Source organism: Nycticebus coucang, chromosome 22 (genome assembly GCF_027406575.1).
Source record: "Nycticebus coucang isolate mNycCou1 chromosome 22, mNycCou1.pri, whole genome shotgun sequence".
NCBI lineage: Eukaryota > Metazoa > Chordata > Mammalia > Primates > Lorisidae > Nycticebus > Nycticebus coucang.
Window position 1 is genome coordinate 2,695,147 of NC_069801.1, and position 12,264 is coordinate 2,707,410.

A 12,264-nucleotide genomic window follows, 5' to 3' on the forward strand; every position below is an offset into this window, starting at 1 on the left:
CCCCAGCAGTGCCAAGAAACTATTTTCAAATTGTGCAATGCAATCTCTCTTTCTCTCTGTTCTTCCACATCTAAGTAGAAGAGGCAAATCTATCAACAGAGGATTGCTGAGGCAAGTTCTTCTCCCACCTGGGCCAGGTCAGATCCTCAGGTGTAGCCTTCCATCTGCATAGGGAGTTTGTCACCCGCTCAGGGCAAGCCAAGGGGCCACCATTCCTCTCTGGGGTACACTGTCCATTTTAACAGGCAGCTGAGACCCAGCGTCTTCTCTTGCAGACTGGCCCTGGGCTGCAGTATGATTGCCCTGTGAGTCATGCCGTGGGTGGCAGGCACAGCTTCTCCCACCTGACTCTGCAGCAGACCTCTGTCCCTGCATTTGGCTGGGTGCACAGCTGTGTGTGGCCTCTCCCAGGGAGCCACTCCACAGCCTCCAGCCAGACCCTCCCCTGAGAAGGGGAAGTGACTTTGAATCAGAGTACCCCACCCCCATCGTGTGCCATGTAAAAGTTTTACTGGGTGGGGGGAGATGCCAGGGCAGGGGAGTGTGAGTGCTTTCAAGAAACTTATCATAATTTTAATCAGCATTTTCCCTTCCATTTAAAATCACAAACTTGGCTACTTAATCAAATGTCATGGTTAAGACACATTTACCTCCTTGGGAGAGAAATGAACAATGGCAGCTCAATTTGGCTTTGGATGGATTTTAAAAATAGTGGAGTCTGTGAAGGCCATTAGATAAATGGCCTAGGAGAGCTTCAAAGAGGGCCTCCTGCAGAGCGCTGCCCAGCCTTTGTTGGGAAACTAGAGAGAGGGACCAGGTGAGGACGCTGCAAGGCCAGGTGCCTCTGGTGGTTCCAGGGGGCTGGGGTTTTCCTAGTGGGGACAGGGGCCAGAATTGGCAAGAGGACCAGCCTGTACCACGGTAGGTGTATCTGAAAAGTTCCTTTTATATACACTGAACCTGCTGTGTGTGTCTTGGGGGTGACACATGCCTGCCCTCCCAGTCCCCAAGGGGAAACAATGACAGACCAGAAGTATGAGCACCATCAAAGTATAGAAACCAGTTACCCAAATGGCAAAAGATGAAGTTGTGAGTTTATTGTTTCATGGTCCGTAAAAAATGACAATGATGTCTTTCTTCAAGAGATAAAATGAAAACAAATGAAATAAGAATGGATGGTCTCCTTGGAGAGAGTTGGGCTTGAGTCACCCCAGAAAGAAAAGAAATCAGAGTACTATAATTCCCAGCCTGGGTGGGGACAGAGGGGTCCTCTCCTTTCAAAGACTGAGGGGCATGGAGGGGAGGGGTCTTCAGGCTCTGATGTCCCCTGCAGACTTCGCCTCTTGTTCCCACCACAGTTTTCAGAAAACACTTCCACCTACTGTCTTCTTAGCATAGGGACCCCTAGGACAGGTGAATAAAATCCAAGGGCTCTTTAAACTTGGATGGGGAAACATTGGCACCTTCCTTTTTGCTAACCCTAAGAGGAACTCAGCATTTCCCTTCATTACAAATGCAGGTTAAGAGGACACAGCGGAAGGAGGGCACAGGCCTGGGTTCCAGGTATCTCAAAATATTCTTGCTGCGCATCTGGACGTGAAAAGTGTGGCAGTCTGGGACCTGCGATGGCTTGCTTAGCACATGACTACAGTGCGCGTACAGGACTCTTCGATAATGCATTTGCTAATAATCCCGGTAGTCTATGCACTTGAAAACGTCCTGAGAGGGGTCAGCCGGTTTCCACAAGGCTGCGGAAGGGGTTCCTGGAGGAGAAGGCGTCAGAGCTGGCCAGGTCACCTGCGCCGCCTCCCGCGGGCAGAGCAGGCCCTCCCCGGCAGCGCTCCCACCTCGGCCCGCTAGGTGGCAGCAGCGCGGACCTTCCCCGCCGGCGGCCCTGGGCCCGGCTGCGGTTCCCGGAACCAGACCTCGCGGTCGGCTCTTGGCGGGCTTAGCCCCTCGCACCCCCAGGGGGAGGGCTCTGGCCAGGCGGGCAAAGTGCTGACTCACCCTGCTGCCCCTCTGGAGCCCTGACCGGCCGTGACAGGTCCACTGTGATCACTCCTCGAAAACCACTCCGCGTGGGAGGAACTATGAGACCCATCTCTCAGATGAAAAGACCGAGGGTCAGAGCGGTTAGCACGGCCAGGACCTCGCCTGGGTAGGCAGCGGCCCGTGGTCGGCCCACATCATGGCAGCCATCTCTGCCTCTGGCGGAGCAGGTGTCTCCGCGCTCCCGTCTGGGCACGGTGGGACTCCACGGCCGGCTCTTCCGGGACGTCCACACACCACCTGGGAGGACAGGCCAGCCGGGGGGCCACCTGGCTGTGCCCCGCCCCCAAGGTGCCGCTCACTGGGACCCCTCACTGCGCTCCCCTGGGCTGGGGTGACTCCAGCTGACCTGGGGAAGCACCAGTGCAGGGCAGAGCCTGGGAGTGGCTTCTCCCTCTGCCCCTCCTGTTTTTACCCCCGAGGGCGGCCACAGCCTGATTCCCAAGGCCCCGAGTTTGCGTTCCCTCAGCCACGTGGAGGCTGAGAGCGGGGCTTTGTCTGGGTTTCTGCGGAGTCCTGCTGTCCTGAGGTTCTGACTGTGCCCTGTTCCCAGTGAAAGGGGTCCCCAGGCTAGGAACCCTTTACTAGGCTCCTTTACTCACTGTCTGGCAAATGTAGCCTAAGCGGGGTCGCAGAGAGGCAGGCCGCGCGCGGGGAGGGGGCGGGGAGAGTCTGGGAGGCCCAGGTTCCCTGGAACTTTCTAGTGACTCCTCCGGAGCAAGGGCCTGTCCAAGCAGCAGCTGGGGCTGGGCGAGGAGGGCCGCTGGACGCGCAGCCCTGCATTGTCGGGTAACTCGGACACGGGGTGGGCCGTGTTGGGGGGCAGAAGCGCCGAAGCTCAGGCTGAGAACGCAGCCACCTCTCTTCTCCCTGCCACGGCCCGGGGCAGGTGCCCACGCAGCGCGCAGAGCAGGCGTCCCCACAGACGACCTCGGAGAGACGCGCCGCTCCGCCGGGCGGAAACTTTCTGCGTGGCCTCTGCTTCACGCGGCCCGCCCCAGACCTTTCTCGGGAACGTCACCTCCCCAAACCCTCTGGCCCGGCGCACCCGTAACCGGGTCTAAACCTCGGCCTGCTTCGCAAGCCAGCCGGTTTCCCTGGCAACACCATCCGGCGGCTCTCCGCGGTCCAATCGGAGCTTGCGGCCTCTCTAGTGCCTTTCGCAAGGTGGGGACCGGGATGAGGCCAGGGATGAGGAAGGGGCCGACAGAGTCCCACCAGCGGTGTCGCCCAGGCCACGCACAGTCTCCCGCGGCGAGCCGGGCCGCGGAGAGGTGGGGCAGCCAGCGGGAGCCAGGGCTGGGCTAGGGGCTCGGGCTCCCGTTCGAGGGGCGGGGAAGGCGGGTGACGTGAGCCGGGCCAGGCGGGCGGAGTTGGGACCGGTTGGGGAGGCGGGGGCGAGCGCGCGGAGAGGCAGACGCGAGGAGGGAGGCGGCTGAGCAGCGCGGGCGGCTTTGCGGCGGGCGCGGTGGGCGCGGGCGGCGGGGCCCCGGGATCCCCGCGCGCCTCCTCGGCGCGGCGCCGTCGCCGCGCGTCCCCACGCCCCGCGCTCCACGGTGCCCTCGCCCCACGCGCCTCCCGTGCCCGCCTCCCGCCAGCCTCCTGGTCGCAGCCGTCTGCGGAGCGAGCGCTCAGACGGAGCCCCCGGGCAACTTGAGCGGCGCAGATCGGCGGTAGAGTCCACTGACCCGGAGCGCAACGAAGGGACTAGTATCAGCTCGCGTCGCGGTCGCCCAGAGCCCCGGGCAGCGCCGCCCCCTCGGCGCGGAGCTTCGGCTGGGGGCAAGAACCGCGCGCCGCTAGACGCGCACCGTGAGCGGCGGCGCTGCCGGCCTCTCTCCTCGCTGCCCCGGAGGGCGAAGCCCCGGCTCCTCAGACCCTCACTGCGCGGCGACAGCGCCGGAATACGCCCCGCCTCGCCGCCGCGTTCGCTGTGTCGCCTCCGGAGGAGGCCGCGAGCCCCGCGCCCCGGCCGGAGGATGTGCGCCCCCGCGGGCCGCCCCGCCTGAGCCATGCTCCCCAACGGCGGCGGCGCGCCGGCCGGCATGGAGCCCCGCGCGGCCGCGCTCTGACTCGCTGTGCGCCCCGCGGCCGGCGGGCGGCGGGCGGCGGCGGACCGAGAGCCGGAGACCGGCGCCGCGGGACGGAAGCGAGCGGGCGCGGGCGCCGCGCAGATGGCCGGGGCCAGCCAGGTCTGAGGCCCCGCTCCCCGAAACGTGACCATGCGGATTCAACAGCTTTTAGGACTCAGGTGAGCAACCCGGCCGGTGCCGTTGCGTGTGGGTGAGTGGGCGCCAGGCTGCGCTGAAGTGGCGCTTTCCTCCGTGTGGCAAATAAAGGGACCCCGCCTCACTTCCCGCGGGCGGCCAGTCGGGTGCTCCGGGAGCCCGGAGCGCAGAGCTCTGCAGCCCCTCAGGGAACGGCCGGTTCTTCCCGGCTCGGCGCGTCTGAGGTCCGAGCAGCGGCGCCCGCCCCAGAAACCGAGGCAATGGGGCAGCTCCGGGCGCCAGCAGCGCAGTGTCCTGGCAGGTCGCCCCGGCGCGCCTCCTCCCCGGGGCCCGGAGCGAGGCATGGGCGGCTGGGCGCGGCGGGCGCGGGGGCCGGGGCTGCAGGGGAAAGCTAAAGCTCCCGGCTCCCAGCTAGAGCCGTGCAGACGGAGTTAGAGGAAACCAGAGCCAAACAGTCACTCCGCCTGCCCTTCCTCTTTCTCGGGGACCCCAGGCTCCCAGCTGCCGATCCAGCTGTTTGCGGGTGACCTCCGGGTCGGCGGGCCAACACAGCTGGCGGACAGCTGGGGCTGGAGAGCTGGGGCTCTGGGGGAGCGCCGCCAGGCACCCCCAGCAGGCACACGCGCACACACACACATGCACGCGCGCGCGCACACACGCGGGCGCGCCCTGGGGCTTGTCTGTGTCGCGAACTTCAGGGCCAGCGGGAACAGGGATTCGAGCCCGGAACCCGTGGTGGGGGTTTCCAGAAAGACCCTCTGGGCAAAATTCGCGTGGGCTTCTCCAGCCCCTTCCTCGGGTAGCCCAGGGCCAACCAGAGCAGAGTTCTTTTTTGAGGGATAGGTTGCCTTAGAGCCGTCGCCCTCCTGCCAGGGGTCTCCGCGGAGCTGATACGTTTGGGTCCCGGGTTAGAACCGAGGGCCGAGAGGACGTAGGTGGGAGGTAGAGAAAGCGGCGTGCGGTTCTCGAGTTTGACCACTGGGATGCACTGCGCGCCCGCGCTGGGGAGCCAGAGGCGCTGGTAGTTGCTGGAGCAAGCTGCCTTCGCCGCCTCCTCCCCGGGATACAGCGTGGGGTGGGGGGGAGGCGAAAGGAGGATGAAGTACGCGTGTCCTGATTTTGAGAAATCAGGCAGGGACAGGGAACGCTAAGTGTTTTCTGGCTACCTTTGAGTTATGAGCTGATACCGCACCCAGGGGCGAATACCGCTTAGCACATCCAGGGGAAATTTTCAAAGGTTGTTCTTGGCAGTTCTTCCCCACTGGTCTGTCTGGTTTGCGCTGGGAAGAGGTTAATCATGGAGCTGGCTGTGTGGGGCGTGGGTATTGGCTGGGCTTGCCTCGATGTGCTGGCTTGGGCTAGATCAGGTTTGGGCTTCGGCCCTTCTGGGATGTAGGCAGCCTGGAGTGCAGACAGCCTTGCTGGGATGACAGGAATCCAGGTTCCCTGGCCACCGCTTTGCCTTGGACTGTCCCATCTCACAAGACCTTCATGGCCTGTGAATGACCACATGGGTCCCCACCCCGGGCAGCCTCTCGCCTTGTCCTCCCAGATGCCTCCTGAGCTGCCATCTGCCCCTTGATTCCTGATGGCAACTTATTTAAACAGACTTTTTTTTTAATTGCTAAGTTGCTAGATTAAAAGATTAGAGCATTTTGATAAAGGGAAAGGAGAGCAAATGTCATGGAAAGAAACCTCTCTTTTGGTTCAAAATTCACTAAAATAGTTCCTCTAAAATATCCTTCAGTAAAATCTTGGCATTCTTCTTTAAGAGATGGTTCTGTTGGTGATTTTGAAGATTGACCTTTTGTTTTCTCCCCTGGATGTTAGCAGAGGAGATTTTTCTGTGTGTGTTTAAGGACCAGCTGTCATCCATTTAGGAAGAGCTCTGTCTGTCAGGGCTGTCTCCCAGGAGAAAGAGGACTGTGCCCAGAGGGTCTGAGCGGTTTTGATTCACAAGGGGCAGGTGGGGACTGAAAGCCTGGGTTTGCTTGCTCAAGATCTGGAAATGCACCTTTCCCTTCAAGAGGGTCCTCACCTGTGCTTGTAGGCACTCCCGGATGAGCACAAGGCATCTTGCTGCCAGGCTCATAGCCTGGTCTGGACAGGTAGACACTCAGCCTCCAGCCCAGGTAGCAGAAGGCTGCCAGCCCCTGCTCAGCTAGGGAAGAGGCTCAGTGTCGCAGGAGGGAGGGGCTGCTTAGCTCTGGATCTGGAGACAAAGTCTTGGCTTGGTTATTTGCTGTTATATTGCAATCGAGTCGTCATTTTAAGAAGGAGAAACAGATTGAGTTTTATTAGCTGCTTTTATGTCTTTTCTGGTGGTAGTTCTATCAAAGCTCCAAAGAGACTTTCCATCAGCTCTGAGAAAGGTGGCCCTTGAAGGAGACCCAGGACCTTGCCGGGCTGTGTCCAAGCTCACCCTCCGCTTGCCAAGCCTCTGCCTGAGTTGAGTTTGGCCGTTTCGTATGAGTTGCCTCTGAGGCTGGGGGCCGTAGCTGGCTCCCAGTCTGAGAGCCTCCATCCAAGGCGTTTGCTAGGCAGCCCTCAGGACTGCTACGCCATCCCTTGCGTTCCGCCATAGGCCCTGTACCTTGGGTCATTCCATCTGCTTCCCACTCTAAGGTTCCTCTCTCCCTCTGTTAGGGAGGCCCTGGCTGTGCGTGAGAACATAATTCATAGCTTCCCAAGCTCTCTTGTGTGCGTTGAGCCGTGTCTGGGCCTCATGGCAGGGCTCTATGGGGTTGGCTGCCACCGTCCCCACTGCGAATTCCCCTAGCAGCTGGGGCTGTGAAGCTGAGCTGAGTGGCTGAAGTCAAAGGCTCTATCCATAGACACTGCTCTCCCCTGAATCCCAGCTCCTGCCGGTTTCCAGCTGCTGCTGCTAAATTGATTGCAACTGGAGCCCATCTAGTGTCAGCGGCCCTGGTACTCATCAGGGAAATAATGTGGAATAAATCACGAATTTAAGAGGCAGCTCAAATCTTTGGACAACACTGGTCCATCCTGCTGAGTTCCTGCTCACCCCACCTTGGGGATCTGTGTCTGAGCAGAGGAGGGGGTAGCAGGCTCCTCCCAGTCTGGTCCTGCTGTTAGTTCATTTTAAACACCTGCTGCCTCCTCTTCTGTGCATTGGAGTGGGGAGCAGGGCACAGCAGCCCAGGGACTGGGAGAGCTCCACGCCTCCCTGAGCATCTGTCTCTGGGTCTCTGGAGATAGAATAGCTTGCTGCCCCCAGCACACGCACTTCATCTTCCCAGCAGGGTGGCTGGAGGGAGGGCTGTCCTCCATCCCAGCCTCATCCTCCCCAGCGCCTCTGACCCAGCGCAAAAAGGCGTCTGGCAAGTGTGGTTCCGTGTGCACCCTGGCCCTGCATTTCCCTGGGCTTTTTGTGGGAGAACCATGGAGTATGGGTAGTGTGACCCTGGGTCATGACAAAGTGGGTAAACACAAAACTTGACACGACCCACAAAGAGCTGAGTCTGCCAGAGCCCAGGAGCCCCTCTCTGGGGTTATGTAAGAGTCATCTGTCTCAAATATGTACTTGCCAAGTTTTCTTCAAAGGGTTACAAGTCAGTAGAGACCAAACTGATGTAAAGATTAGCTGGGAAAGCCAAATATATCCTTGATCTAGATTTTATGTTTGAAGTGTGGCTTGAGAGGGTTTCTCCTGCCTGATGCTATCCAGGCCCAAGGAGGAGGCTGGGCCAGGGGCTTTCTGGAGCTAGAGCAAACAATAGGTGTGTGGGGTCACCACTCTTCCTTCCTCCACGACCCCCTTCCAGGAATTCAAAGGGGCTGGTGAGTCACGAGGCCGCGGAGTGGGGAGTGGTGGTTACATAACTCAGATTAACTCTCAGTTAATCTGCCTTGAAGAGCGAGTCAGGCAGGAGTGTGTCCATGCCAGAGCTCTGGGGGCCTTTGGGGCTGCCCCTGGGTTCCCCTAGCCTATCAGCCTCAGGGCTGGGATGCAAGCTGGTGCCAGGAGGGCTCACTGCCCCGGGGCCCTCACTGGGGCTCCTCTCTGTCCCCAGCAGTTAGCAACTGAGAGTGGCATCTTCCGTGCTGGGTCCCTGAGGCCCTTTCCGGAGGTGGTGAGGACTGTCTCCTGCTGCTGTCTGTGGCAGCGCAGCAGCTGTCCGATCATGTCCCAGCAGACTCCAGACCAGGCCGGGTGCAGGGAGGCTGTGCTGAGCTCCTGCCAAGGGACCTGGGGTGGGGGTGGGGATGGTGAGAGGCCAGAGACCCACTGTGTGTCTGTGAAGTCTTCAGAGTGGATAAATATCTCTACCGTGACCACAAGAGACCCAGGGTGAAGGCCGGTGTGTCTGAAGTCACCAGCTCTCGTTCTAGCTCTGAGGTTCTATTTGCAAGGGACAATTTCTTAGTGCTGGGCCATGGGGGACCATGTGGGTGGACCTTGGGCCTGCACCTGCGTTTGCACCCATGTGCATTCAGGAAGCAGGTGCTACTTATTTCTTTATCCACCTCCCTTGCCCCAAACAACAAAGGTGGTGGCAGCAATGCTGGGTTCACCGGGGCTGCAGGCCACATGCCTCAGCCTTCCTGGATCTCCCTGACTATTCTTGCTGTGTCTGCTCACCTGACTTCTTCTGGGCATTGCCCTTTCTCCCAGGTGCCTACCCAAGGGAAGCTGGCATGGCTGGGCCTGGCCCTCTCTGCCTTCCCGCCTCTGCCAGCCCCCCAGTGGGCAGTTAGCTGGGAAGCGCCAGCCCTGCCCACCCCGGGAGTGGTATTACACTGCTCCTTAGCCCTGTGTGCCTGCAACTTCAGGGTTGCTGGGAAGGGGGAGCAGCTGCAACATGTATCTGGTCTGGCAACTCAGGGGTGTGCTGGTCAGGAGGGTTCTGGGATGTGTCTACAGGTCCTGTCTCACACTGGAGAAGAGCCTTTGGTCATAGAGTCCCTACGGGCAGGGATCATCTCCCGTTCTTCACCCCTTCTTGAAAGTGTCTGGTACATAGCAGCTGTTCAGGAAACATCGGTAGATGAATAAACCCATCTGTAAGGCACAGTGTCCCCTTTTTTTTATGGAGTCTCACCTTTGTGCCTGCTCCTCTGTAATTCCACCCTGAGTTCCTGGAAATGATTTCTGGCCTTAGGCTTAGGCCTGGTCCTTCCTCAAGCTTGCTTCCTGGTGCATACAGTTCCACTATTAGAGATGCATTCCTTTGACTAGGAGATTTTTTTTTTTTCTTTTTTTGCAGTTTTTGGCCGGGGCTAAGTTTGAACCCACCACCTCTGGTATATGGGGCCAGCACCCTACTCCTTTGAGCCACAGGTGCCACCCTGACTAGAGGATTTTTTTCACAATTAGAATGCAGAAGAGCATAGGAAAGACTATCTCAGTGATCTCTTTTAGTCATTATCAGTTCCCTGTGAGAAAGAGTCCGAGACCTTTTTACTGGCAGGAAGGGGGGGTGCAGCTGGAAGGAGAATGAAGGTGGCCTGGGTCTGGCAGTGGGATGGCATGGGAAAGTGCCACCAGCAGCTCGAGGGCAGGGGAGGCTCCGGGGCTCAGGTCTCCTCTTGTTCTCAGCTTTCTCAGGACCTAGAACAGTTTATTTACCTACTAGGGAATAGTTAATTGGAAATAGGTTCGGTTCATCTGAAAGAGAAATTTCTGGTCAGTATACAAGTCCCAGGTGGGAGAGGATCCTCATGAGAGTTGACAGTTACTCTAACAAGCTGTGACAAGCATATTCCTCTGCTCCCACCCAGATGTGAGCTCCGGAACTGGTACTGCGCTTGGATGGCAGCTTTCAATGTCCTTTATGACGTGTGAACAAGCCTGGATCTCTGTTTTCATTCATCTCTCAGTTCCTGGGCACCCAAGCAGGGGACAGACCTGTGAGCAGATGCTGTGGCGGACCCAGAAATGAGGAGGCTTCTGGCCTCAAAGTCTTCACAGTCTAAGAATTGGGGGCAGGGGAGGTATGCTCAGAGATAAAAATGCTCTTCTTAGGGTGGTGACCAGCACTGTCCATCAGAAAGAGAAGAAACAAGCCACGTTTGTTTTTTTAAAATTTCAGTAGCCACATATTTAAAAAAAGATAAAATTAATTTTAATTATATATTTAGTTTAACTCAATGTGTCCAAAATATTATCATTTCTATAACCAATATAAAATGGTCTTCAATGAATATTGCTTTTACATTATTTCTATACTAAGTCTTTGAAATCAGATGTGTAATTTATTCTAAGAGCACATCTCAGTTGGGACTAGTCCGATTTCTGAGTGCTCAGTTGCCCTTTGGAACTAGTGGCTGTATGTGGGACATTTGCTTGGTTTGAACATTTCCTATTAGAAAGTTGGAGGTGAGAAAAGTAATTTCCTGAGAGCTGGTCATGCTCTTGACCAGCATCTACCTTTAGAACCTCACTGCTGCTTTCTTGGTATATACAGGCTCTGAGCAGAGCTGGCCTGCCCAGCAGCCCTCCTTATTCAACAAGTGACATTTGCTAGGCACCAGCTCTGTGCTTGGGTGGTGCCACTGTCAGAGGTAGGATAGAGATGGGTTAGTAGCTGCTGCCTTCTGACACCTGTGGTCTGGAGAGGGGGGCGCCTATGCAAACTAGGCATTTGCACCCACGGGGCACCTCTCCCACCAGTTCGTAATGGAATGCATTGGGCAGGATAGAAGTCTGGTCACTTGTAACAGAGGACAGAGAGGTGGGGTCAGCTGATGAAGTGGTAAGACCAGCGAGTTAAACAGTACTTTTGATTGCTAAACTGGAAAATCAAAGCAGGGGGCGGGGGAGGGAATCATGCAATCCCATCACTTGATGCAAAAAATTCATTTGATAAAATTTAACATCTATTTGAGACAGAAACTCAGTAAAATAGCAACAGAGGGGCACTTTCTCAATTGGATGAAAAACATCAATACAACCAATATTAATATTAATGGTGAGAAACTGGTTGCTTTTCTCTTGAGATCAGGAACAAGAAAAAGAAGTTCACTGTTACCATAGTGGTGACACTTCCAGCCAGTACAATATGAGTAGAAAAGGAGAAAGTGTACAAAAAGAAAGAAAGATAACTGTCCCTATTTGCAGATGATACGATTATCTACATGGAATATACCACGGAATCTACAAAAGAAACCCCAAAACTCCTAGAACTTACAAGCAACTTCACAAGGTCACGGAAGATGATAAAGAAGTACGAATATCACTTGTATTTCTATCTGCTAGCAACAGCCATGCAGACACAGATGTTAAAAATGTAATACTACGTAACAGTTGCTAAAGAAAAAAAAAATTAGCTGTGAAAAATGCTATTTTGATGACCACTTTGCTGAGAATTATATAATATTGATGAACTACATCAAAGATGATACGAATAAATGGGGAGACATGCCATGTTCATGGATTGGGAGGTTCATCTCCCTTTTTGAGAAGATTGGGAGTTCTTCTCAAATTGATGTAGAAGTTTAATACAACGCACATGAAACCAGCAAGCGTTTAGTGCATATTCTAAAATTTATATGTGCTGGGAAAGGCTTATATGTACTAGAACAGCTAACTGTGAGATTTGCTTTGTAGCTACAGTAACCAAGATTGTATAGTATGAGTAGAGGACTAGAAAAATGAATGAAACAGAATAGATAATTCAGAAACAAATCTCCACAAATATGCCCAACTGATTTTTGACAACTGCAAAATCCAGTGGAAGAAAGATAGATTTCTCCTCAAACGGTGTTAGGGGAACAAGACATCCAGAGCCAAAGATAAAAAGAAAAAAGTAAAAAAAAAAACAAAAACGAAAGCTCTCAACTTAAGCCCCACACATTATTAAAAAATTAACTCAGAATGGGCAAAGAGATTTTAGACTTTACACCAAAAGCACGATCCACATTAGGAAAAGTTAATAAATTGAACCTCGTCAAAATTTAAAAATATTCTCCCTGAAAACCTCTCTTAAGAAGTTGAGAAAGCAAGTTACAGAGCGGGAGATAATAT

At 55.6% G+C, this 12,264-nt stretch overlaps 1 protein-coding gene across 3 annotated transcripts in view; it reads left to right on the plus strand.

Moving 5' to 3' along the window:
• Positions 1-1,986: 1,986 nt before the first annotated feature.
• The window catches only part of AJAP1 (adherens junctions associated protein 1), a 104,904-nt gene continuing 94,626 nt past the window's right edge, over positions 1,987-12,264 (plus strand). Inside the window, exon 1 of one of the 3 annotated variants that reach the window (XR_008377034.1) lies at positions 1,987-2,158. Coding sequence is in view for 1 of the 3 variants with exons in the window: in XM_053577341.1 (XP_053433316.1) it covers positions 4,272-4,300 (29 nt within the window). In the remaining 2 variants the exon portion in view is untranslated. Of the gene's footprint in view, positions 2,159-3,464; positions 4,301-12,264 lie in introns of those variants that run through there. The other 2 variants (XM_053577341.1, XR_008377035.1) reach the window with 2 other exon arrangements.